At 50.2% G+C, this 24,811-nt stretch overlaps 1 protein-coding gene across 5 annotated transcripts in view; it reads left to right on the top strand.

The window, feature by feature from the left end:
- Positions 1-21,247, top strand: part of LARP1 (La ribonucleoprotein 1, translational regulator) — a 74,196-nt gene extending 52,949 nt beyond the window's left edge. For 3 of the 5 annotated variants that reach the window (XM_053665861.1, XM_053665858.1, XM_053665862.1), the window contains exons 2-20: positions 1,448-1,509; positions 1,771-1,836; positions 2,350-2,406; positions 2,733-2,907; positions 4,065-4,193; positions 4,267-4,473; positions 4,572-4,734; positions 5,596-5,740; positions 9,013-9,187; positions 9,312-9,481; positions 10,954-11,346; positions 11,966-12,089; positions 12,217-12,422; positions 12,824-12,930; positions 13,730-13,881; positions 16,842-16,986; positions 18,641-18,750; positions 18,903-19,030; positions 20,373-21,247. In XM_053665861.1, the coding sequence (XP_053521836.1) occupies positions 2,784-2,907; positions 4,065-4,193; positions 4,267-4,473; positions 4,572-4,734; positions 5,596-5,740; positions 9,013-9,187; positions 9,312-9,481; positions 10,954-11,346; positions 11,966-12,089; positions 12,217-12,422; positions 12,824-12,930; positions 13,730-13,881; positions 16,842-16,986; positions 18,641-18,750; positions 18,903-19,030; positions 20,373-20,582 (2,688 nt within the window). In that variant the 5' untranslated portion in view covers positions 1,448-1,509; positions 1,771-1,836; positions 2,350-2,406; positions 2,733-2,783 and the 3' untranslated portion in view covers positions 20,583-21,247. The remainder of the gene's footprint in view (positions 1-1,447; positions 1,510-1,770; positions 1,837-2,349; positions 2,407-2,732; positions 2,908-4,064; positions 4,194-4,266; positions 4,474-4,571; positions 4,735-5,595; positions 5,741-9,012; positions 9,188-9,311; positions 9,482-10,953; positions 11,347-11,965; positions 12,090-12,216; positions 12,423-12,823; positions 12,931-13,729; positions 13,882-16,841; positions 16,987-18,640; positions 18,751-18,902; positions 19,031-20,372) is intronic. The other 2 variants (XM_053665859.1, XM_053665860.1) reach the window with 2 other exon arrangements.
- Positions 21,248-24,811: the final 3,564 nt, after the last annotated feature.

Genomic DNA, 24,811 nt, shown 5'->3' with positions numbered 1-24,811 from the left:
TAGGGTGTCTTGAGGGGCCAGTGACTCTGCTCTGGAGCGGAAGCCAAGAATGCAGTGCCTTTACAGTGAGAGTCAGGCCAGGACTCTCTCTGCTCATTATGGGAACGTGGGTCTGGTCAAGGAGTAGAACGTTCCTTTTGAGACCAGCTGTGCAAATCTCTCTGCTCAGAAAGTGGGGGCAGAGTCCCTCGGGTCTCGGGGGGGGGGGCGGCGAGAGACCATGTTGAGAAAACAAGTGTAGGTGTAGAGGGGACCAGATGTGTTACAGCCACTTCCTTAATTCTCTCTCTCTCTCTGTTTTCTTTTTCAAAGCTTACACCTGTCTTTTTTGAAACTGCTAGAGAATTCCAAACAAAGTTAAATCACTATAAATGTGCTACTTAACTCCATAACTACTTAATTATATGTCCTTCCAGAGTGGCCACTATGTAGATGTGAATATCCCCATTTTTATTTGTTTTACAAAAGTAGGATTGTAACTTTCCTCCTTTATTATTTACCTCTTCCTCTCAGCAGAGATCATCTTTTCATGACTGTAAACATCGTTAAACTTTGAGCCAGTTCCCTACTGTCGGACACGTACTGTGTTTTGTCGTGTATAATGCACACTTTTTCCACCCAACTTGTTGAGGAAAAACAGGAACGCGCATCACACACGGGTGTGGTAACTACATGCCATGGCCATAGTGGCCCCACGCATAATGCACACAGAGACGTGGGCACACATTATAGTTGCCAAAAATGCAGTGAGTTATTTTCAATGTACTGAAGTTACAGACAGCACTTTGATGGACATCTTCGCACGTAACTCTAAACACTGGTCTAATTTGTATCGTTAGATAAATTGCTAAAGGTAGAACCATTGAGTCAAATGGGGGGGTTCTCACTATTTTTTTGGAAACTTGCAAGGTAGACAGAATTTCCCTGAGTCACTAACTCCTGTTGACCACAAGTCATTGAGGACCACGCCGGCCCTCTGTGTGAGGGCTCGGGAGAGGTTCCTGGGTTTCTGGATTGCCCAGTTAGAGTTCGTATCTCACCTTCCCCGTGATCGCTCTACCCAGGTCTGCTCATACACAGTCTTCTAGAATGTTAGAATCAGAGAGGGTCTTTTAGACCCTTCCTTCATGGAACCTGAGGGCTAACTCTGGCGTGGACTCAGTCTCCCTGGATTTACCCTCTCCAGGCCTCAGGCCCCTTTTTACTAGAGGGTGTAGGGCTGCGGGAGCCCTCCCGCCTCAGCGTGCAGTTCCGGGGCTTGGGGCTGGTTTCCATGAGCCTACTTTCTATGGTTTCTTAAGAAAGGCCGGTAAAATTGGCATTGGCGTTTGAGCACGTCCTTTAACTTGCCGCCCTGTCTGCCTGCAGGCCGCGTGGTGGAGCGGGAGTGGTGGTGGCCCCGTCCCACGGGTTCTCAGTAACCATCTCTCCCTTCTCGCTCCCTCAGAACCTTCTGCTCCAGCCAAGGTGGTGAGGGCAGCAGTTCCTAAACAGCGCAAAGGCAGCAAGGTAAGGAATGGGAGCAGGCAACCCAATGGGAGGACTTGCTGGAGGTGGTAGCTTCTTTCCTGTTCTAGCCCAGTGCTTCTGAGCTGCCAGGGAGTTCTGGATTCTCTCTGAAGAGCAGGGGAGCCCACTCCTGGGCCTCCGGCGTTGATGGTGGGCAGACTGCTTTTGGCCTCTGATTTCTTGATGGAGCTGTGTTTGGGGTGAGGGGATGAATGGCGCAGGCAGGGTCGCGCCAGAGCCCTCACAGAATGTGCCTTGCAGGTTGGTGACTTTGGAGATGCAATCAACTGGCCCACACCTGGAGAGATAGCCCATAAGAGTGTGCAGGTAAGTTGGAGGGGTGGGATGGCTAGGATGGAATTCTGTCTACATGTACACACTTCTGGCTTCTCAAGCCTTCAAAGCTTCAAGTCTTAGCTTAAGAGGAATGGGTAGTACAATAGGGGCAGCACTGAAATAGCTAAAAGTCACTGTTTGAGCCCTGGCTGTGTATCAGGGATTGCCAGGTGCTGTCTGTTCATCATTTCATCAAACCCTCACAGTGACTCCAAGGTAGGCCCTTTAATAATTCCCTGTTTACAGATGAAGCCACTAAGGTTGGGAGAGGTTAATTACTGTCCCTCGAGGGCCCATTGGGACTTGGAAGTCATGCGTATTGTGTTATTCCAGAACCTGTGTTCTCCATCACTGCACTTGGATTGCCAGTGAGTGAAGCGGGAGAGTGGTCGTTGGCCAGGTGCCCCTAGACCACGTGTCTTGGGGAAGCTGTGTAGCTGTACTTAGTCCTAGCAGAGGAGGGGCTCCTGGTCAGTCCTGTCCTTCCCTGTGTTTTTGTTCTAGGCTGACGGTCTAGGTCCCTCCCTGGTTGTGGCCACCAGCCTCCAGTTGGCAGATAGGGTAGGTGTGGACAGGCCTCGGACCAGCCTCTCCTTCCCCCCAAGACTACCTGGACATGGTCCTGTTGCAGGGAGTAAACACTTGACTTTTGCAAGCCCCAGTCCCTCTGTCCTGGAGGTTGTTCCCCACCTCCTGCCCGTTGGACCACGCTTCCCAGTGAAGGCGTCTCGGGCGCGAAAACAGGACCTTTAGACGCATCAGCCCATCCTGCTCTCACACGCTCCAGTGACCTTCTGCCTTGTCTTTCTAGTGACAGGGGCTCCCTTCTGTCCTTTCCCAAGGGACTCTCAGACTCACCACACCTGTCACTTTACTTCCTGCTGCAGCCACAGTCCTACAAGTCTCAGCCTGCCCGTAAGCTGCCACCCAAAAAGGACATGAAGGAGCAGGAGAAAGGAGAGGGGAGTGATAGTAAGGAGAGCCCGAAAACCAAATCGGATGAATCAGGGGAGGAGAAGAATGGGGATGAGGACTGCCAGCGAGGGGTTCAGAAGAAGAAAGGTGAGTGACTTGGAGCAGGGCTTGGGAGAAGGTGGCAGGCAGCACTGTGAGTTGGCAGGATGTGAGGGCTGCAGAGGACTCTCGGGGGTCCCTGAGACATCCTTGGGAGGTTGGCTGGCGCAGGCCCTTGGGCCAGCAGTCTTCACCTCCGCCACCAGTCTGTCAGATTCTTCTCTCACTAAACGAGCTTTTAGAAAAGCCTGTTCCGAGCGCGGGGCTCTGGCGGTGCACAAGACAGGTGAGGCCCTGCCTCAGAGTATTGTTTGCATGTCTTGATGAGTTGCTGTCCTGTGAAAGATTCCGTTTAAAGACAAGAGTTCTCAGTGCTCTGGCTGGAGCTAAGGTTAGGGCACAAGTTTGCCTGCTCTAATAGAGATCCAGAGTAACAGTGTTTGAAACAAGATGAAGTTTACTTCTCTCACCTGGTAGCTCAGTGTAAGCAGACCAGGCCCAGAATAACAACTCTTCGATTCCTTGTATCTTGCTTTGGTGTGGTGCTGCCTCTCATGTAAGACAGCTCGTTCTTATCCATTCATTCCAGCTAGCGGGAAGGGAAAGGGGGGATAGCTCCCTTTTAGGGACTCTACCCGGCATTGACTGCCTTCATCAGCTCTCACAGCCAGACCCTTGGCACGAGCCTGAGGGGAGCCTGGGGAGTGCCGTCTTGGTTCTGGGCAGCCACGTGTCTAGCTCCAGAATGGGGTTCTCTGACCACGGGGAAATCGATGGTATGAGTCATGCAGCAGTGGGCATCACCCTGAGGTCCACGTCCTCCTATTTTATTATTCATTCATTCATTCATTCATTCATTCATTCATTCATTCTCACCTGAGGACGTGCTTCAATCAGTTGCCTTTTTCACATGTCCCAACCAGGGAAGGACTGAACCTGCAACCAGGCGTGTGCCTTGACTGGGAATAGAACTCACAGCCTTTCAGTTTATGGGACAACGCTTCAGCCAATTGAGCCACACCACCTAGGGCTATGACCTCTTTATTTTAGGGATGAAAATAATGTCCAGCGTGGGAAAGGAATTTGCCCAAGGTCACCAGGCTGCGATTCAGGCCTGAAGCCCCAATCGGGGGGGAAGGTTGGGGTAGAGATGGCTGGGAAGGGCCTCCTTCAAGCCTTCCTCGTGTGTCCGTGCCGTCCTCCAGGGAATAAACACAAGTGGGTCCCATTGCAAATAGACATGAAGCCTGAGGTGTCCAGAGAGAAACTGGTCTCACGCCCTGTCCGCCCGCCAGAGCCACGACACACACCTGCCAGCCGCGGGGACATCAAAGGTATGTGCCGCCTGCTGTGGGGGCCTGGGCGTGGAGGCCCCTCGGGCCTGACCCAGAGCCTCTCTCCTCACAGGGTCCGAGCCTGCCCCCTATGTGCCTGTGCCTGTGGCTCCCCCTGCCCCAGCCTGGCAACCAGAAACCAAACCGGAGCCTGCCTGGCACGACCAGGATGAGACGTCGAGCGTGAAGAGTGATGGGGCTGGTGGGGCGCGGGCTTCCTTCCGTGGCCGTGGACGGGGGCGCGGTCGTGGCCGGGGACGCGGCCGGGGTGGCGCTCGAAGTACGTGAGGCCCCTTTGGGCTCCGGGATGTCCCAGGGAGTGCGGCGGGGCCGTGGGCGGGGAGCGCCTCTCCCTCACGGCGCTCATTCTCCCTGCAGCCCATTTTGACTACCAGTTCAGCTACCGAAAATTCGATGGTACAGAGGGGCCTCGAACCCACAAGTACATGAACAACATCACCTACTACTTTGACAATGTCAGCAGCACTGAGCTTTACAGTGTGGACCAGGAGCTGCTCAAAGACTATATCAAGCGCCAGATGTGAGTGGGTGGGAGCCTTCTCTACGGAGGGGCGGGTGGGGGTCTGGGGGCTGCCTGCGTTTGGCAGCTGGACAAAGTAGGGCTGCACAGGCCCTTCAGTTGCTGCCCCAGCTGGAGCTAGGAAAGATAACTTTTCATCTTTTAAGCTAATGTTTCACAAAGTGATTGTTTATTACAGAAGTAATGTCATATTTACCTTAAGAAAATTATAAATTGCCCCTAACAAAATGGAGAGCAAATGTCTAGACTCAGCTCCTTTCTGTGCTTCTGTTTGTAATGGCTACATTGCCAGAATACTAGTGAATGCTTACTGAGTCCTCACTATCTGTGACTCTTAAGTGCTTGACAGGCATTCTCATATTTATTTAATCCTGCATTTGCTGACTTAATTCCTCTGAGCTCTGTCTTTTAACCCATCTTATAGATGAGTAAACAGGTCCAGTTCCTTGCCCATTGTCTCAACTAGTAAGTCATAAGGTACATAGTTGAATCCCCTTCTGTCTGATTACAAAACCCCAGCTCCGAACTACTCCAGTTTATTGTCTCTCAGTCCAGTGAGGGAGCCACACCAGGAAATAGATTGTGGCATCGTGGCAGGTAGAATGTGATAGTGTTTTAGAAGCAGAAGAGAGAGGAAGTTCGCCAGGCACGCAGAGGGCCTGAAGGGCAGAGGGAACGGTTTCACCCAAGGTTAGGGAGCCACAAGTGGATAACATTTCTTTCAGTCCTTAAAAACCAATGTGTACACTGGGGATTCAGGGGTTAAGTCAGAGGCCACTGAAGTAGCCGGGGTGCACAGAGAACAGGGAAGACCTATTTGTAAAGGAAGCAGCAGTTACACCTGTTCTCCCCTCCCCCTAGTGAATACTACTTCAGCGTGGACAATTTACAGCGAGACTTCTTCCTGCGACGGAAAATGGATGCTGACGGTTTCCTTCCCATCACTCTTATTGCTTCCTTCCACCGAGTGCAGGCCCTTACCACTGACATTTCACTCATCTTTGCGGTACGTCTTCCTCCCTGGGGCTGGGAGTCAGGGGAAAGAATGGTCCTGAATTACGAAGCAGGAGTTGGGGCCCCCACTCGATTACCTCTGCTAAAGATCGAAGGCTTGGCCAGCCTGTCTCCCTACCACCTTTTCTCTCTCTCTCTCTCTTTCTCCCCCTTTCTCTTCTCCCTCTCTCCCTCTCCCAGTCATTGTGGAAATTTTCTGACGTTTGCAAAAGCAGACAGTGGTTGTGATGAACCCATCACACAGCCTCAGTAATTGCAACTCATGGCCAGTCTTAATTCCATCAACACCCTGATCTGTTTCCTCCCCCAGATTACTTTGAGGAAAGTATCAGGTAATGAGTACCTGTCTCTAAAGGATAAAGACTTGTTTTTAAAAAGAACCACAATATTATTATTCCATGTAAAAGTACCAGTAATTCTTTAAGATCACCTAATATTCGGTCAGTTGCAAATTCACTCCAGTTGTCAAGACAAATGTCTTTTAGGCCCAGGCCTGTATGGCACGGTTGGTTGGAGCATTGTCTTGTGACCGAAGGGTTGCAGGTTCAGTTCCTGGTCAGGGCACATACCTGGTTTGTGGGGTCAATCCCCAGCCAGGGTGCATATGGCAGACAGGCGGTCGATGCTCCTCTCTCGCACTGATGTTTTTTCCTCTCCCTTCTCCTCTCTAAAAGCAATGAAAAAATGTCCTCAGGTTAGATTAAAAGATCTTTTTTTCTTTTAGTAGTTTATGAAACCCATGTGTCATCTTAGGTTCCCCCCCCCCTTTTTTTCTTGTAATTATTTGAATAAACTAGGTTATATGTCTTATAGGACATAGTGGTGTCATTTAACATGTCTTGCACTCCAGATCTTTTATAAATTGGTGATCTAAAGGCCTGGTCAGATTTCAGGTTTGGGGTTTTTTTCCCCCCTCCTTGTCGAGAGTACTTGATGGATAATTTGGTTCTGCCCCTTGTGATAGAGCTTCTGTTGATGACCATTGCCTGTTACTTCACTGGAGGTTGAAAAGGGCGATCCTCTAATTCTGTCAATCCATCTTCATTTGTTAGCTGAAATACCTCTTTAAGGAGGATCTTTGCTTCACCAACTATTTAGTTACCAAGAGGTATGTAATTTGTACAGGAAGGATAGATGAATGCTTGATCTTTACCTTTATTAACCAATTTTCAGAATTATGAGTTGATCCCCAATAACCTTCAAAGGTAACCAGTGAGGTTTGGGCTTTTGTTTGTTTTGGGGGTTATTAAAAAATATTTTATTTGTTTAGCCCTGGCTGGTGTAGTTCAGTGGATTGAGCACGGATCTTCGAACCAGAGGATCGCTGTTTGATTCCCAGTCAGGGTACATGCCTGGGTAGCAGGCCAGTTCCCAGCAGGGGATGCATGAGAAGCAACCATACGTTGATATTTCTCTCCTTCTCTCGTTCCCTTCCCCTCTAAAGATAAGTAAATAAAATCTAAAAAATGTGTTTTATTTGTTTACTTCTAGAGAGAGGGGAAGGGAGGGAAAAAGAGGAGAGAAACATCAATGTGTGGTTGGTCCCCACTGGGGACCTAGCCTGCAACCCAGGCATGTGCCCTGACTGGGAATCAAACCATCGACCCTTTGGTCCACAGCCCATGCTCAATCCACTGAGCTGCACCAGCCAGGGCTGTTTTGGGGTTTTTAAAATTTTTATCATTATCAATTTACAGATTCCGGTATATTTTGTTTATTTCAATCCATTGGGTTGGTTATGCTCAATCACATTGTCCCGCATTTGGCCAGTGGGGCGCTGGTACATCTTGTACATTTCCTGCTCGAGATCTGGAATTGGCTGGTTTTTTTTTGGGGGGGGGGAACTCTGGTTCTTCTATTTTGGGGAAATGGCATATGATGTTTAGATACTACATGTTTGCGTTAAAGGGGTACTAATTGTTACTTGATTGGTCATTGTTTCTAGAGGTTTGGGGTGGTTGTTTTTAGTACATCGTGAGGTTATACTGTTATTTTCCGTTAAAATTCAGGACTGCAGAGTCATACTGTGCCTTCATAATACCTCTGCCACTGCTAAAAATTGGGCTTTCTCCCCTCTACTTGTAGAGTCAAATGACTGTATTTTTAACTTACGAAAATAATTTTTGGATGGTTATGTGTTTAACTCGATGCTGGTTTCATTTTGCTCTCAAGTTGTTTTATATTCCTGTAAAACATTTGCATGATTCCAAGTCAACAAAGTATATTCACAGAGGTCTGACTTGAAATTCTTTCATTTCTGCCTCCCTCGGCTTCCCCATTGGTAACCTTTTCTGAGTCGTTCCATTAGAAAGTATGCACGTGCTTCTGAACTTGTCTCTTTCCTCTTTCTTAGATGAACGGTCCCATGTGACATGTGCATTTCTCCACTTGTTTCATGTTTTCACTTAGTGTATCTGGGAGCATAGGAGTATATAATGGAAAGACGCTCCTCTATCTGGGAGCATCTTTTTACAGTTGGATTTACATCTTTTCATGGTTGTGCCAGTGTGTCTTTGGTGTAAATTTCCAGAAGAAGAATTAGCTGAACCAAAGGGCAGGTGCGGATGCGGTTTTGCTCGCCGCCGCCTGATCCTCTTCCTGGCCACGGGGCTTCTGCATTCACACCTGCGGTGTGTGAGGGCGCCTCTTCCCAGCCTCACCAGCAGAGGACGCAGTGACGCTTTGAAGTGTTTTCATTGTCTCTTTAAAAGATCTTATTTAAAAGAAAACTGCTTCCCCTCTCTACTCTTCGCCTTTTTCCTAGAGACAGACACTTGTAAAATTCACCTGTCATTCCTTGAAAAATTTGTATTCATGTTTTTACTTAAACACCAGTGGGATTTTATACACTGACCTAGACCTGTCTTTCGTGGCTCCTTCCACCTCAGCACCTGGGAGGCTACTTTTTAATGTCTGAGTAGTGTTCCATTGAATGGATGTGCCGTAACTTATTTAAATTGCCCATGTGGTGGTAAGTGTTCACGTTTTTTCCTATTACAGGCAATGTTGCTATGAATGGTCTTTTGTGTGTATTTTACATATGGTCACCTCGTGCAGGTGTTTCTCTGGGGCAGGTTACTGGATGTAGATGGAAGGGTCAGAGGTAGGATGTCGCACTGTCTACCAGTTATGGAAGGTGGTGCCAGCGTTCTAATACTCCTGCCTGCACTGGACTTACACCTGAGCCCGTGAGGTCATCTACCGGCTTCTAAATCTCAGTCTGTTTAAGTCTTCCCTCCACTTCTCCCTCCTTCTCCCCTGCAGGCCCTAAAAGACAGCAAGGTGGTGGAGATTGTTGATGAGAAAGTTCGCAGGAGGGAGGAGCCAGAGAAATGGCCTCTTCCCGGTCCCCCAATAGTGGACTATTCCCAGACCGATTTCTCCCAGCTTCTCAACTGCCCCGAGTTTGTGCCCCGCCAGCACTACCAGAAGGAGACGGGTAGGTACCCTGCCGGCATACAGGAGCCCCCCCTTGCCTTCGTCCTCCAGCCAGCAGGCCTTCGCAGGGCTGGCACCAGGAGGAGGGATGGGAGGGGTAAGGACCTCACTTTTCCACCCTTCAGAGTCGGCACCTGGCTCTCCTCGTGCAGTCACCCCAGTGCCAACCAAAACAGAGGAGGTCAGCAACCTAAAGACACTACCCAAGGGCCTGTCTGCCAGCCTGCCTGACCTGGATTCTGAGAACTGGATTGAAGTGAAGAAGAGGCCTCGGCCCTCCCCAGCGCGACTCAAGGTGGGTGAGGCCTGTTGTTTGCCATGGGTTATAGGCCCCAGGCTGGAGTGCTTAGAGGGCATACCACAGAGCTCCCGGCTCCAAAGGGCCACTCAGCAAGCCGGTGGCTCGTTGTGGTGGTGTGAGCTGAGGTCACCAGTGACTGCAGGAGGTCGATGTGGCCTGTTTGCACTGTCAGTGGTGATTTTCACGGGAGGAGAGCGTGCAGCTTCTGGCAGCAGTGTTCCAGGTTTCTTGATGCTTGGCTGTTCTCTTTGCCCCATCTCACTCCCTGGGGCTGCATTTGAAGTGCCTTTTCCCTGCATTTGTTTTCATTGCACCTAAATAAGCCCCTCAGGCCCTCAGAAGAGGGGGGAGAGGAAGCAGATTCACAGCCTGGATGAGCAGTTGGAGTCTGTAGACTAGAACATGGGTCTCCTGTCTCTTGTGGCCAGTGACTTTGGGGCACTTGTGTAAGATCTCAAGGCCTCAGTTTCCCCATCTTCAAGGTGAAGGAGGGGTTAGACTGCTGTAGAAACAGTGAAGTAGTATATGAAGAGCACAGATTGAGTTTGCTGTTAGAGAAGTGTTTCGCTCTCAGGCTGAAGTCATGCTCCCCTTTCTAGGAGCGGGCTCTTGCTCCATCCACCTTCCCCACCCTGTACCCTCTGTGGTCTGAGGCTTATGAGAAGGTCTCAGAGATGACCTTGGATGACTTTGGGTCTCTTGAATTCTGCACTCCCCTTTTCCATTGTGTCACTGTAATCAGTTTTTTCAGGCAGCCTTCCCTGACTCTGCTCACTCCTGCCCTGTTGGTGAAGTACCCCTCTCCCTGTGTACTTGCACAAGTCCTATTTATAGTCTTTACCATACCACCCTGCACTTGGCCGGCTGGTGGTTGGCTTCTCCCACTCAACTGTGAATTCCTTAAGTTCAAGGACTTTGTCCTGTTTATTATTCTGCTTTTAGGGTTCTTCATGCAGGGCCTGGTACCAGTGGATATTTGCTCATTCATTAAATAGTTGACAGTCTGTCACTAGGTCCCAGTCTAGGTACTGAGGATATGAAGAAGAGCAGGGCAGAAGTGGTCCTTGCCTCATGAAGTTTTATGGGGAGGTGCTGGGTAGATGATAAATGGTAGATGATAAACGGATGATTCAGCCTGTTGAACTGCCTCATGCCTGCTCCCAGGTGAGGTGCTGCGTAGGCTCTGAGGGTGAATGAGAACACAGTATCTACCTGCAGGGAACTTGGCATCTCATTGCTTATAAATGACTGCGATATGAGCTGTTTGTAGAGAAACCTGGAGTCCTGTGGGACATCCTTTCCCCATGAAGCTGCCTCCAAGGCACATGTGACTTACTGACATTATCAGGACACAGTTGTGACGATCCAGTGTTGAGGGGCTGAGACCTCCATCGTAGGACAGCTACAGAACCTGGTGTAAGGACACCCTGGTGATTCTCTTTCCCCTTGGCTTGTCCCCGCGTTAGAAGTCAGAGGAGCCCAGGTTCCTCCACCAGACCTCTCTGCCTCAGCAGCTGCCGTCTCAGCAGCTGGTGTCCAAGGATCAGGATGAGCAAGAGGAACTGGACTTCCTGTTTGACGAGGAGATGGAGCAGATGGACGGACGGAAGAACACCTTCACCGCCTGGTCTGATGAAGACTCTGATTATGAGATTGACGACCGGGATGTCAACAAGATCCTCATTGTCACTCAGACTCCACCTTACATGCGCCGGCACCCAGGGGGGGACCGCACAGGCAACCACACCTCCCGGGCCAAGATGAGTGCTGAGCTGGCCAAGGTCATTAACGATGGGCTCTTCTACTACGAGCAGGACCTGTGGACTGCGAAGTTTGAGCCTGAGTACTCCCAGATCAAGGTAAGTTTCGGACACAGCTGTGAGGGTGGGGCCTGGGGTGCCTATGACAAATGGGGAAGAAGACTAGTGAGCTACATGACCTTGGGCATAGAAAGGATTAGATTGTCATTTCTATTCTTAAGTATTTAAGTATATATAAAAGTTTAAAAGCCTTTCGAGGGACTTACTTTGAGTTTGGAAAATGGAGAAAAGATAGGTATTTTAAAAACCTTGTTTGGAAACAGTCAAAACCTCTGTTGTAGATTTCTACGGGGAAGGGGGATATATCTGGGGTGGTGGGGCTTGGGTGGGCCTGTGTAGTAAGTAGCGGTGCATTTGGTGGGGGTGATGAGAGTAGCAGAAAGAAATTTTGGGGGAGTCTGCACGGAGCTGGAGTCCTGATCTGTCTGGTTACAAAGAGGGCTGGGTTAGTTCTCGCCGTCCAAGGTTAACACACTTGCGCGCAGGTAACTGGGGTTGGGGAGTGACAATGGGGTAACCGAGAGCCTGGGGACCAGAATTCCACGTATGTGGATGTGGGAGCTGCCCTCCCCGGCTTCCTGCAGGTCTTGATTCCTAAACAGGCTAGGGCAGTCCTCTTACTAACATCTTTCCCCACCCGTCCTTGCGCTCTCTGTAGCAAGAAGTCGAGAACTTCAAGAAAGTCAACATGATCAGCCGGGAGCAGTTTGACACACTAACCCCTGAGCCGCCTGTGGATCCCAACCAGGAGGTCCCTCCAGGGCCACCCCGATTCCAGCAAGGTGAAGGGTGACACTGGGGACGTTGGCCTGGGTTGAAGGGTCTGGAGGCCTCTGACGGGGGGTGCTTTCCAAGGATAGATCAGTCATGGGCCTGCCCCTGCTTGCTGACCCCGCTCTGCCTCTGCAGTTCCCACCGACGCCCTGGCCAACAAGTTGTTTGGTGCTCCTGAGCCCTCTGCTATTGCCCGCTCTCTACCAACCACTGTCCCAGAGTCGCCAAACTACCGCAACGCCAGGACCCCTCGCACTCCCCGGACACCACAGCTCAAAGACTCAAGCCAGACTTCACGGTTTTACCCAGTGGTGAAGGAAGGACGGACACTAGATGCCAAGGTGAGGCGCTCCTGCTGGGCTGCTAGGAGTCTTGGGCCCGCTTCACTACATCTCAGTGCTTCACTTCTTTCCCTTGCCTGGTGTAAACCAAGAGAGTGCTGGATCCCCCACCTGCCCTGTGTTCTTAGGCTGGTGCGCCAGCCTGGGTGTGGGAGTGGCAGCCTCACAGCGCCGTGATGAGACGGTCTCTTGGGCAAGTCACTTCACTCCCAAGCTTCGACTCCTTCCTGTGTAAAGTAGGCACATCAGCTCCTAGATGTGGACATTGTGGGGGACTAGGTAGGAAAGTGGGTTGTAGATTGTGAGAGGACACACACGTGAGGGATCTACTACGAAATGCTTGACGCTCCTCGCAGTTGTGTGAGTATAATAAATAACGAGTCTTGGACCGACCTTTGCAGATGCCTCGGAAAAGGAAGACAAGACACAGCTCCAACCCACCCTTGGAGAGTCATGTGGGGTGGGTGATGGATTCCCGAGAGCACAGGCCCCGGACTGCTTCTATCAGGTGCGGGGCTGCGGGGAGGGAGACCTGGCCGGCTCTGGGGCGGGGAGGAGCGCCGCGAGATCGATGGGAGCTTCGTCTGAACCCAGAGGAAGGGGACTAGTCTAGAAAGCTGCATCCAAGGCCTGGAGAGGGGGTTTCTTTCTGAGGCAGTGGTGTCACAGCTGCGTCGGACCGGATTCTCAGAGAGTATTTTCAGGTCTGTTTCAAAAGAGGACATGTACTGCCTACCTCGGGATAGCCAGGTAGCTGAACAAAAACCCATTCCTGGGTCCTACTGCGGAAAGGACCCAGACTCCTCGTTATTCATTTTTAGTAAACTAGCCCTGGTGTTCCCTGTTCCAAAGCAAGGTTTGGGAGCTGCTGACCAATGTACTATTTCCTGCAAAGATGGTACGAACTGAAAATAGGCATATTAAGAAAAATGTAGATGGATTAACCTGTACTTGCTCATTCAGGAAAGGTAAATGTTGAGATAAATCAGTGGTTAAGGGCTCAGGTTTGGGGATTGTCTGCAAATTGCGTTGTTTAAACACCTGCATGACTTGAGATGAGTCTTCCACCTTCTGTCAACCTCAGTGACCCCTTTGTAAAACTCTCTGAAGTTTGGTGCAAAGAGCAAGTCAGACCCATGGATACAAGTCAGAGGCCTAGCACAGTACCTGGGCCTCCTTGTTTGTCGTCCTGTAAGGGGCTGGATCTTGGCTGATGGAGACCTCTAGTCTCAGAGGGGCCCCTGCTAACCTGATAGCCAGTTGCTCTGGAGAACCTGGTGACACTGTCTCTTTCGTGGCCTCTGTAGCTCCAGCCCTTCAGAGGGGACACCTATGGTTGGCAGCTATGGTTGTACCCCTCAGTCGCTGCCCAAGTTCCAGCATCCTTCCCATGAGCTTCTCAAGGAAAATGGCTTCACGCAACACGTCTACCACAAGTATCGTAGGCGCTGCCTTAACGGTAAGAAGCACAGGGGGAAGGGGCTGGGCCCGGACTCTGGGGCTACTACTCAGATCTGGAGTGTCAGTGCTGGTGGAGTAGGTGGCTTTCCTCTGACCCCCGAACAGTGGTACAGAGTTGTAGCCAGAAGAAATGATGTTAGGCTCAAACCAGGTAGTTTTGGAGTACAGGAGGATGAAAGTTCTGGTGCTCAGAACATTCCTGTTCTTTGATCTCCCGTTGATATTTAAACACACACACACCCCACCCCACCCACCCACCCACCCTGCCCTGTGGCTCAGTTTTGCAGGGCATCATCCTGCAAACTAAAGCTCTCTCTATTCCCAATCAGACCATGTGCCTGGGTTGCAGGTTTGGTCCCCGGTTGGGGTGTGCATGGGAGGCAACTGATTGATGTTTCTCACTTACATCAATGTTTATCTCTCTCTCTTTCCCCTCCCTTCTCTCTCTGAAATTAAAAATAAAGTTAAAAAATATGTATCAAGAGTTGGCCCTGGTTGGTGTGCTGCAGTTGCTTGGAGCATCATCTCCTAACCAAAAAGTTGTGAGTTTGGTTCCTGGGACAGGAACAGGAGACAGTCAGTCGATGCTCTCTCTCTCCCTTCCTCTCTAAAATCAGTGAAAAACTGTCTTCAGGAGAGGAATTTTTAAAAATCCAGTTTCCCTCTTTCTGGCCAGACTACCAACTCAGCCATTGTCCACTGTGGCATGGTCCGCTGTCCATCACAACCGGTGTGTGTCACGCACGTTCTCTAGAGCGGGCTGCCCAGCTGCAGAGTGGGCCAGACCCGGCCAGCAGCCTGGTTCTGTGTAGCCCTTGAGCTAACGACAGTTTTTCCATGTTTTAAGGGATTGTGGAGGGAACCCGTATGTGGCTTGCAGTGCCTAAAATATTTACTCTTTGGCCCTTTGCAGGAGAAAGTTTGCTGACCCCTGCCCTAGACGATAGTCTAAGGAAGACCCTGTCTAGGTGCTCTCGCGTGTTTCCTTGTATCACAAATGCGGTGCCTTTTAACTGTAGGTCTCTGTCAGGCTGGCTGTAAAGTGCTCAGAACCAGTCTCAGTACTCACTTTGCAGTTACTCTCACCTGACCCCTTTCATTCAGCAAAGTGTGGCTGCTAAATGCTTGGTTCTTCATCTTACTTTCCTCTTCCTCTGCATGGAGGTGTGTGTGTGTGGTAACAGCTTTATTGAGATACAATTTCCATACCATGCAATTTACCCGTTGAAACCGTACAATGTGCCAATGATGCGGAGTGCCAGCCTGTGAACCAAAGGGTTGCTGGTTCGATTCCCAGTCACGGCACATTCCTGGGTTGTAAGCCAGGTCCCCTGTAGGGGGCACAGGAGGCAACCACACACTGATGTTTCTCTCCCTCTCTTTCTCCCTCCCTTCCCCTCTCTCTAAAAATAAATAAAATGTTGAAACCATACAATGTAATCACCAGAAACAATTTAGAGCATTTTCACTACTACAGAAAAGAAGCCCTGTGCCCCTTATCATTCACTCCCGAACACTCTCCCTTGCCCCCAACTCCTCCCAGGCTTATACAAACACCAGTCTATTCTCTTTCTCTGTGGATTTGCCTTTTCTGGACTTTTCATAGTAATGAAATCATATGTCGTTCTTTGTGATTTGGCTTTTTTCCCTTAGCATATTTTCAAGGTTCATCTATGGTGTAGCATGTATTGGTACTTTCATTAATTTCATTGCTGAGGAACATTCCATTTTATGGATGTGTACTACATTTTGTTTATCCATAATTGGTGGGCATTTGAGTTTCCACTTTTTGTCTTATTATGACTAGTGTTGCTATGAAGATTCCCGTGCAAGTTTCTGAGTGGATGTGTTTTCATTTGTCTTTGGTGGAGGAGTGGAGTGGTTGGGGCGTGTGGTTGCTCTACTGTTAATCTTCTGGGGAACAGTGAGATTGTTGTGTTCAAAAGTGGCAGCACCAGCCCTGGCTGGGTAGCTCGGTTGGTTAAAGCATGGACCTGATGCACCAGGGTTGCAGGTTCAATCCCCAGTCAGGGCACATTCAAGAATCAACCAAAGAATGCATAAATAAGTGGAGTAGCGATTCTCAGTTTTTTGCTGCTTCTTCCTCTCTCTCTCTCTAAAAATCAATAAAAACTATTTTTAAACTGGCAGCAGTTTCTTCACACCGCCCAGTACTTGTTATTGTCTGTCTTTACTGTGGCCGTTCTGGTAGGTGTGCGGTGATACCTCCAGGGCTTCAGCTTGTGTTTCCCGATAGCCAGTAACATTGAGCATATTTTCCTGTGTTGGCCACATGTGTATCTTCTTTGGAAAAAGATCTATTCAGATCCTTTGCTTGTTTTTATAACTGGATTATTTGTCTTTATTAGTAACTTACAGGAGTTCTTTATGTGGTCCAGATAAAAGTTTCTTACCAGATACACGATTTGCAAAAAAATGTTTCCCATTCTGTGGGTTGTCTTGTCTTTGTTAGTAGTGTCCTTCAAAGCACAAAGGTTTTTTTTTTTGTATCAAATTTATCGACTTTTTTTTAGCGTCTTGTGCTTTCACGTTGTGTACTGGTTTTTAGTGTTTCCTCTTTTTGTTTGTTAATATTGTAGGACTCCTAAAATAACTATTGGTGATGAATAATGAAGAATATAACTTGCTGGAATGTACCGACTATTTGTTGTCTATGCTTTTCTTCGCTCTAACTACACTTGAGCACAGTACTGGCTGAGGTGAAGAGCTAGACCCAGGCGACCTGGTTCAGAAGCTCATGCCGCCCGCCTCTGGGGAGGCCCAGGCCCAGCAGCAGGGCCCGACCCAGAGTAGTTAGTGCTCGATAAATCTCCCATGAACACGGGGATTGGGAGGGGCTGGGGAAAGGACCGAGGTCCTTGAGCTCCAGGATCCGTTTGTCCTGTGAAGCCCTGGCAGCCTGGTCCTGACATGTCTGTCCTTCTTTCTTCCCGTCAGAGCGGAAACGCTTGGGCATCGGCCAGTCTCAGGAGATGAATACTCTCTTCCGGTTTTGGTCCTTCTTCCTCCGGGACCACTTCAACAAAAAGATGTATGAGGAGTTCAAGCAGCTGGCTCTGGAGGATGCCAAAGAAGGCTACAGGTGAGTGGGTTGGAGGGGAGGGGCTCCAGCTGGTGCTTGGCAGGCGATTAGGGGTCCCTGAGGGGGCTGCTTCCAGAGCTGTAACTGGAAGTGGCTTGTGTAAGTAGTTTATTTAAAATGGATTGTTTTTGAGTGAGTAATGTATTTACATGGTTCAGGATTCAAAGAGTTTAAAGATTACATAGTGAAAAGTCTCTTCATCCCTTTCTCCCGCCGTCCAGTTCAGTTCCCCAGTTCCCCAGTACGGTTAGAATTGTGTGGTCCTTTCCAAACATGCTTTGCCTGTGTAAGCACAGACATACACCTGTGTAGTCTCCCTACCCACCCCTTTTACTTACACAGAAGATGGCCTCTATTACGTGTGCTTTTGCTTCTTGATTTTCTACTTGTACATTTTAAAGGTCTTGCCAGCCCAGGCTGGGGACCTCAGTTGACCAGAGCGTCGTCTGTGCACCAAAATGTGCAGGTTCCATCCCCGGTCAGGGTGCACGTGGAGGCGACTGATTGATGGGTCTGGGTTGTTGTCAGTATTTGACTGATGAAAAAACCTCTCAAAAGATTTTTCTCTTTTTTGCTGAAGTAAAATTGTTTCTCTAAACAATTTGAAAAGAACAGAAATGTTCAGGAAGCTGCAGTCCAAAGACAACCAATATTAAAGCTCTCCCATATGTCATGGTTTTTTAGATTGTTCTGTGAATGAGACACATTTTGTGTTTTATTTATCATTTATAAACATGAGCATTTCTCCACATTGTTAAAATAATTGACTTTTTGGGGGGCTTTTTACAGAAGTTACATGTTTTTGCCTGAAAACTTAGGGAAAAAAATAAGGTCACTTAAAAAGTACCAATTCCCAAAGATAACCAGTGTTAATATACTTAAATAATATGCCCTTCTCGACTGTGTGTGCATACACAGATATAAAACTTACCCGTTTGCAAAAATGGGTTAATTCTACACATGATGCTTTGAAACATGTCTTTTCCACTTGATAATATCTCAAAGCACTTGTCAGTATCATCAGTGAATATTTACGTTGTAATTTTTAATGGCTGATTATTCCATTGAACAGATTTATCATGTTTTGTTTCGCCACTCATCTATTCTTAGACATTTAGATTTTGCATAATAATTCTTCTATGAAAAGTTTTGGCACATCTGTAAAATCTAAATCTGCATTTTTGGCCATTTCCCTGAGGTGTTCCTGGAAGTGATATTTCTGAATCATAGACATGAACAGACCTACTAACGGGCAGGGGCAGATGGCTTTCCAGAGAGCTTATCCCAGGGACTGGCAAGCTTGTTCTGTAAAGGGACAGACAACGAATATTTTCTGCTTTGTGATTGTAGCTGCAGCCACTCAGGTCTGCTCTTGCAGCAGAGAGCAGCCAATGCCAGTTCACACGTGCGCTGGAGCACACAGATGTTGTGGTCCGGGGCTGCCGTTCACGCGGCCAGAGTTTGCCGGCCGTCGGCAGGCTGCACCCATGAATGTTGGAGCCCCCAGACCAGCTGTAAATGTTCGCTTTCCTACAGCATTTACCGTTTCTTCGATAACCCACTGCCATGAGACTCTTGCTGTTCATCTGTCCTGTGGGTTCGTTCCCCCGGTTTAAGATGAAGAAACTGAGCCTCGCTGCTTTGTGTTCTGCAGATACGGTTTGGAGTGCCTTTTTAGATACTACAGTTATGGCCTAGAAAAGAAGTTCCGGCTGGACATATTCAAGGATTTTCAGGAGGAAACGGTGAAGGACTATGAAGCCGGTAAGAGCCCCAGCTGTGGGCGCTCTGTGAGCCCTGGCCGTCGAGCCTTCTGCCCCTCCCCCCTCAGCTGGACCTGGCTCTGCCTGGTCACATCGCACCTCGCTCCTTCGGTCTCAGCTTCTCCCTACCTCGATTTTCCTCTTTCCCTACAGGGCAACTCTATGGGCTGGAGAAATTCTGGGCCTTCTTGAAATATTCCAAAGCCAAAAATTTGGACATAGACCCCAAACTTCAAGAATACCTCGGCAAATTCCGACGTCTTGAAGACTTCCGAGTGGATGTGAGTAAAAGCCTCTTTCTCACCCTGGTTGTCCTAGAAAGAAAACTGGACCCGAGATCAGGAAACCTGGGGTTTGGCCCCAGCTGCACCACTAGCCCAGGGACACCGCCCGTTCCGATTTGGGTCTAGTTTCTGCCTCTTTAAAATAGAGCACAAGAAGCGGACAGTGAAGGCTCATCGGAGGGGTTACATGCTTGCTTCTCCCTCACCTGCCCATAGTAGAAATGGCTCAACTGTCACAATGCTCTTTCCCTTTTACCTCACAGCCCGCCTTGCTGCTGTGCCCTAGTTGGTCTGGGTGGGTATCCAGGGTGAAATGTTTTTTATCTTACTGGAAGAGGCCAGCCAGTTCTAACCCCAGAAGTTTATAAATTATGTTGTTTTTTTCTCTACCTCCACCCTGCTTTGCTGTCATTTTGGAGCAGTAACTCAATGGTGACACCCAGTGGTGGGTTGGAGTTATTGCTACTGGGTTTTTCAAGGAAAACAGTTTATAAAGGTTAAATAAAGTAGGAAGGTTTCTGGTTGTCATCCCCTGACTGGCAGATAAACAAGCCCACGGCCACCCAGTGAGATGATGGCCGAACCTCCTAGAGCTCTCAGTATAAAGATGAGTAGGTTTTTGTCCTTCCTTCAGCACTCTCTCCCCAGAGGGCTGGAGGGGGCATGTGCCAAGAACCTTTGGAATAGGAAGACCAGTTAGGGTGGGACAGAGTGGACTCAGCGTTGGTGCCCAGGAAGGGAGGGAGATCTCTTCAAAGTTACAAGACCTGCAGCCGTGGCGCAGCCCGACTGGATGGATCATGGTCTGACTTCTCGACCAGTGTCCTTTTTAGGGTCTTGAGGGACGAGGCAGTCCCCGGAGCCTCTGGGCCTTGTGAGCTGAGCTGCCGCAGCCTATTTCATACCGTGTTCCTCGTATTGCTCCTGAGCAGTGATGTCTTCCCATAACGGGAACAGACACTCCTGCAGATAAAAGCCTGGGCTTCAGTAGCGCATGGGTGCAGTCCACACTTCGTCCTCACCAGTTACCAGCCATGGGGACCCAGGGCACGTCACTTTTCTGTGCTTCAGTTTCCTCATCTGCAGTATTGATCAGCAGGGTCTGCCTCCAAGGGTGGTGCAGACCCCACGAGCAAGTGCATAAAGCAGCAGAATGTGAGGTCCTGGCTCGGGGACATGCTCAGTGAAACTCGTAATTTGTTCTTAGGATTAAGCCTCTTCCTAGCTATGTAACATTTTCAGGTGGGAAATAGGAGTTTCCTCAGACAGCCCTGCCAGGTGGGGGAGGACAGGTGTGGGCAGTGCCCCTAATCATCTGTGATTCCCTCCTCCATCACAGCCCCCCATGGGTGAAGAGGGCAACCACAAGCGACACCCAGTGGCAGCAGGAGGTGGCGGTGGCGAGGGCAGGAAGCGGTGCCCCTCCCAGTCTTCCAGCAGGCCCGCCACCGTGGTCAGCCAACCCCCCACACCACCCACCGGCCAGCCCATCCGGGAAGATGCCAAATGGACAAGCCAGCACTCAGACACACAGACTTTGGGAAAGTGAAAAACCCTGTAGCCCTGGGGGGTTTTGTGGGGGGATGGGAGTGGGCAGGACTCCATGGGGATGCCCAGTCCCAGGAGAGGGGACAGAGAAGGAACAGGCCTGGATTCGTTAGCATGGGCCTTCGTGCTGAGTGGCGGTGTGTCCACCGTTCGGGCTGTCAGAGGTCCCTGGGCAGGAGCCTCCACACGTCCCCTCCCCCTCCTCTTCATGCCTCTTCTTCGCATCCTAGCTTCTTCTAAGGGGGGAGGGACGGGGGAGATTTTATATATATATATATACATATATATATACATATATATATCAAGTTTTAAATTATTGATAGTTCATTTGGATTACCAAACTCACTCTAGCCCTGCCCATGGCTGATAGGCCGCCACCCTGGTCCCTGCCCCACAGCCTCCTGCTCCCTCTCAAGCCGACTATGCAGCCCACATGAAGGCCCCGTGGGCACCATTGTCCAGCACTGGCCCACGGAAGGCTCTGGCAGCGCCCCTGGGCCCCACGAGCACTGGCCCCCGTGTCATCTGGGCCTTTCCATCGCGTGTTCTCTACCTGCTGTCCCCACCATGCCCTTCTGCCATCTTCCGGGAGAAGGAAACCAAAGGATGTAAAAGTGGAGGGGGGGTTTCAGCATCCCCCCACTCCTCTCTCCCCATGCCCCATACTCTCCAGCCCAGAGAGACGCTGCTCATACCAGAAAAGACTATTGAAAGATGATTTATTTTATTTTTCTCTGACCTTTCCATCCTTGGGGAAGAAGGAAAAAAAAAAAAGACAAAACTGACCTTAAAAGACCAAAAAAAAAAATCAGAAAACCCCCACCTAATCCACGGAAAGTGATGTTTATTTCCTACCCTTGGAATTCTTTTTGTTTTATTTTTGTTTTGTTATTGGAAATAATATTTCTTTTAAAAGTTGCCTTATTGTGGAGCGGGAATCTGAACTACCCAAATGCCTGTTTTCCTCAGTGGAGTCGACGCAAGCTCCCACCTTCTCTGGACGTGCCTGGGCTGGACTGGCTGGGATCTTTCTCCGGACCGATTTGCATGTACAGTCCTCCAGCCCTGGAGGCAAGAGAGTTGGGGTGGCTCGGGTGAGAGCTGCGCCCCACGCATCCCTGCTGTTGTTGCATCGTTCGAAGCTGACGTCCTGTGTCTACACTGCTGCCACCGTCGTGTCCTCACTCCGCTTGCTGTTGCCTCATGCCAGGCCCTGTCCTGCTGTGACACTCTTCATCCTGCACCCCACGGCCAAGTTTGCTTCAGACTGTTAGAGAAGGGCGTTGGCCTGGAGCGGGGACACACTTGTCCTCACCTTGACCGTCCCCCCATCTCGGGGAGAGATGGACACCTGGCAGGCCGAGGCTTGGAAGTGTTGTTTTTGTGTTGCCCAGAAAGATCTTTGAGACCTCAAGGAGGCTTTGTCTCATAAAAGGTGGAGGAAAATGCCGTTCTCCTGTGGGTCTGGTGTGGTTTCCCCGCCTTGCACCCCCTTTTGCAAGCCATCTCTGCCCTCCCTCCACTTGATCTTGCCTGGCAATGAGGACTGAGGAGGTGAAGAGGAGCTGGGGGCTGGGGAGAACCCTGCCAGTTGGAGAAGCCCCATGGCAGGAAGGTATATGTGGACATAGAGTATACCTGACTTCTCCGGCCACGGATTGGGCTGCGAATGACAATGGGACGGTAGAGTCTGCCGGCATTTGAAGCTGGGGAGAGTGACAAAGGACTGGCCCACACGACTGGGCTGTGTTACGGTGCGTGCGCGATGGCACGCTCACCTCCCATGGGGACCAGGCAGCACAGAGGAGTCCCTGGGAGTGTCGCTCAATCGGTGACTCTTCCTTCGCCCTCTTTCTCAATTGCTCCCTCTGCTGGGCCCAAAGGTTGGGAGTAGGAGACAGTATATCCCAGACTGGCAAGGGCCTGCCTTCGTCTTGGGCACCTCACTGCTTTTGGCCTGCCCCTTCCCATCTCTGCCCTCCCAGTGGTTAGTATGTTGGGAAGCCCATCTCAGTTCTTGAGGGACAGTTCTCTCAAAAGCCAAGGACAAGTGTCTGGTCTCTGCTGTGACAGTGGGATCTGAGGCCTTTCCCTGCCCAGTCTGGTGCCTGCCCCACATTGTACCAGACACTGGACTCCTGCACCCCCGCCTCCTTTCGCTTTATTCCCCCTTTCCTTCAGGTCGCTCAGCCCTGTACTGTATCCAGCACCACAGAAACCTCAGTGTTTGTCCTCTGCTGGGTTTGGGGGCACCAGGAAGCCTGGGGAGTGTGGGAGGAGGTGGTTCAGACGGAGAGTTGATTCCCAGGCCCGGGCGCTGCCATCTTCTTCCTGACCCTCCCCAGAAAGAGAAAAAGCCCTTTCGAGGTGAGGAGGTGAGGACTTCATCTCAACACAGGCTGAGGATGGGGAGAAAGGAGACTTTTTTTTTTTCCTTTTTTGGGTAACATGTTAGGAGTTGATGTTGCAAAGAGTAGTTTACATCTTCACTTTCTGAAGACACTTGAATTTAGGACCGATGTATCTGTGACAAGCATGCCAGGAGTGGCAGGGGCCATTGGGGCTTGCCACTTCACACCCACCATCCTCTCCTGGGGACCCAAGGTCTGAGACACAGAGCAGCAGCTCACCCAAATCCTCCTCCTCCTCCTGTTCCCCCGCCCAGGGCTGGGCCCCGCCCCACGGCCTGTGGGCATCGGGCACCAGAAGGCCTGTGCGCGGCAGCCCTGAGAAGGGACAGGTCTCCGTCACCCTCTCCCGCACCTGGGAGCATCTGTGCTGCGAGTGGAGAGGCGCCACTGGGTCTGCCCCAGCCTGGACCCCTGGGGCTCGGATTGAAGTGCTGAGCCCCCACGTCAAAGTTGTTAATGTTCTGTTTCGTTCATTTGTAGCTTCTTCCCCCCCTACCTTTCCTGGTTAGTGATTTTAGAAAAAGGAAGCTCCTGAGAAGGTCCTCAAAGTGGGGAGGCGGGGCAGGAAAGGAGACTCAGCTCAGTAGGGTCGGGGTGGGGTTTTGCCAAAAGCCTGGGTAGAGCGGTCTGGATCAACGGGCGCCCCCCCTGAGTGGGGTTCCCAGCTATCTCCTGTGCGGTGGGTCCCTGGATTTGCCCCAACCCCACCCTCTCCTTCAGCCGTGTTGGTGGCAGAGAAGATTGGAACTTAACAGCCCATTTCTCACTGGAGAGGAAAACTTGTCATCTGGCTTTGCGGAGAAGGTTCCACCTTACGCTCATAGTACGTTATCTTTACCATGTGCTTGGATGTCACATTTAAAAGGACAAAAAAATGTAAAATACTTGAATGAGCTTGTATTATAACATTAATATTATTGAGAGTATCTGCGTTCCAGGCTGAAGTGATTCATTCATTATTCTAGTCTGCTTTAGTCCTTTGTAATTTGTGGTAATTATGCTTTTCTTTTTAATACAAAAAAATGTATAAAAATAAAAACTTGAAAAGGCACAATAGTGGCCGGTGTCCTGTCTACGGTGCAGCTGTTGGGTGTGAGGGAAGAATCCTGGCCTGCACAGGAACGCTATGCAGAGCTGTGCCCAAGGCAGGGCCCCTTAGCCTCCAAGTCTGCGTGTGCGTTCAAGTGGATTCCCCAGAGGTCATGAGCGCTGCCAGTCTTGAATTCGTGTTCACCTTGTGTCTTACGGAAGATGTGGGAGCTACAGCCAAAGCTGTAGAAAGAGACGCCAGTCTACCAGCTCACATTTCAGGGTTTGCTGAGCTGGCATCACGCGATGGCACAGCCCCTCACCGGATAGACTCCACTGCTGGGTGGAAAGCTCACCACTGGCCATAGGGAACCCGAGTCAGCCACGGAGCCCTGAGGACGGATGCTGGGGAGGAATGCCATCTCGCACCCCCATTGTGGCTGGCCCCTGGGCTGTTGGCTTTTCCCCAACCTGTGAGGTCAGGCGCTGGCAGCAGTAACACGGTGAATGCCAGTCTGGCCTAGATGTGTAATTACAAAACTAAAAATCAGGTGTGGCCACATGGACTGACTCATCTGACAACTGTTTCCCGGGCCTGGCCACCTGTGTGTCCCGTCAGAAATGATTCTCCCAAGAATTCCACCATCTGTCAGGTGGGTGGGTATTTGAATACCTTCCATGGTTTCCACAACCTGGTGGGAACCTGGTGAAAGGCCACCGATTGCCTTGGTCGCGCCTGCTTTGCTGCAGCTCCCAGAAGCCACAGGACTGTGAGCGTTGGGGCAAGTGT

The sequence above is a fragment of the Artibeus jamaicensis genome, unplaced genomic scaffold (genome assembly GCF_021234435.1).
Source record: "Artibeus jamaicensis isolate MK-2021 breed Jamaican fruit bat unplaced genomic scaffold, CSHL_Jam_final contig_432, whole genome shotgun sequence".
Lineage (NCBI taxonomy): Eukaryota > Metazoa > Chordata > Mammalia > Chiroptera > Phyllostomidae > Artibeus > Artibeus jamaicensis.
Note: the sequence above shows the minus strand (reverse complement) of the source record. Positions and strands in the feature narration are given on the sequence as shown.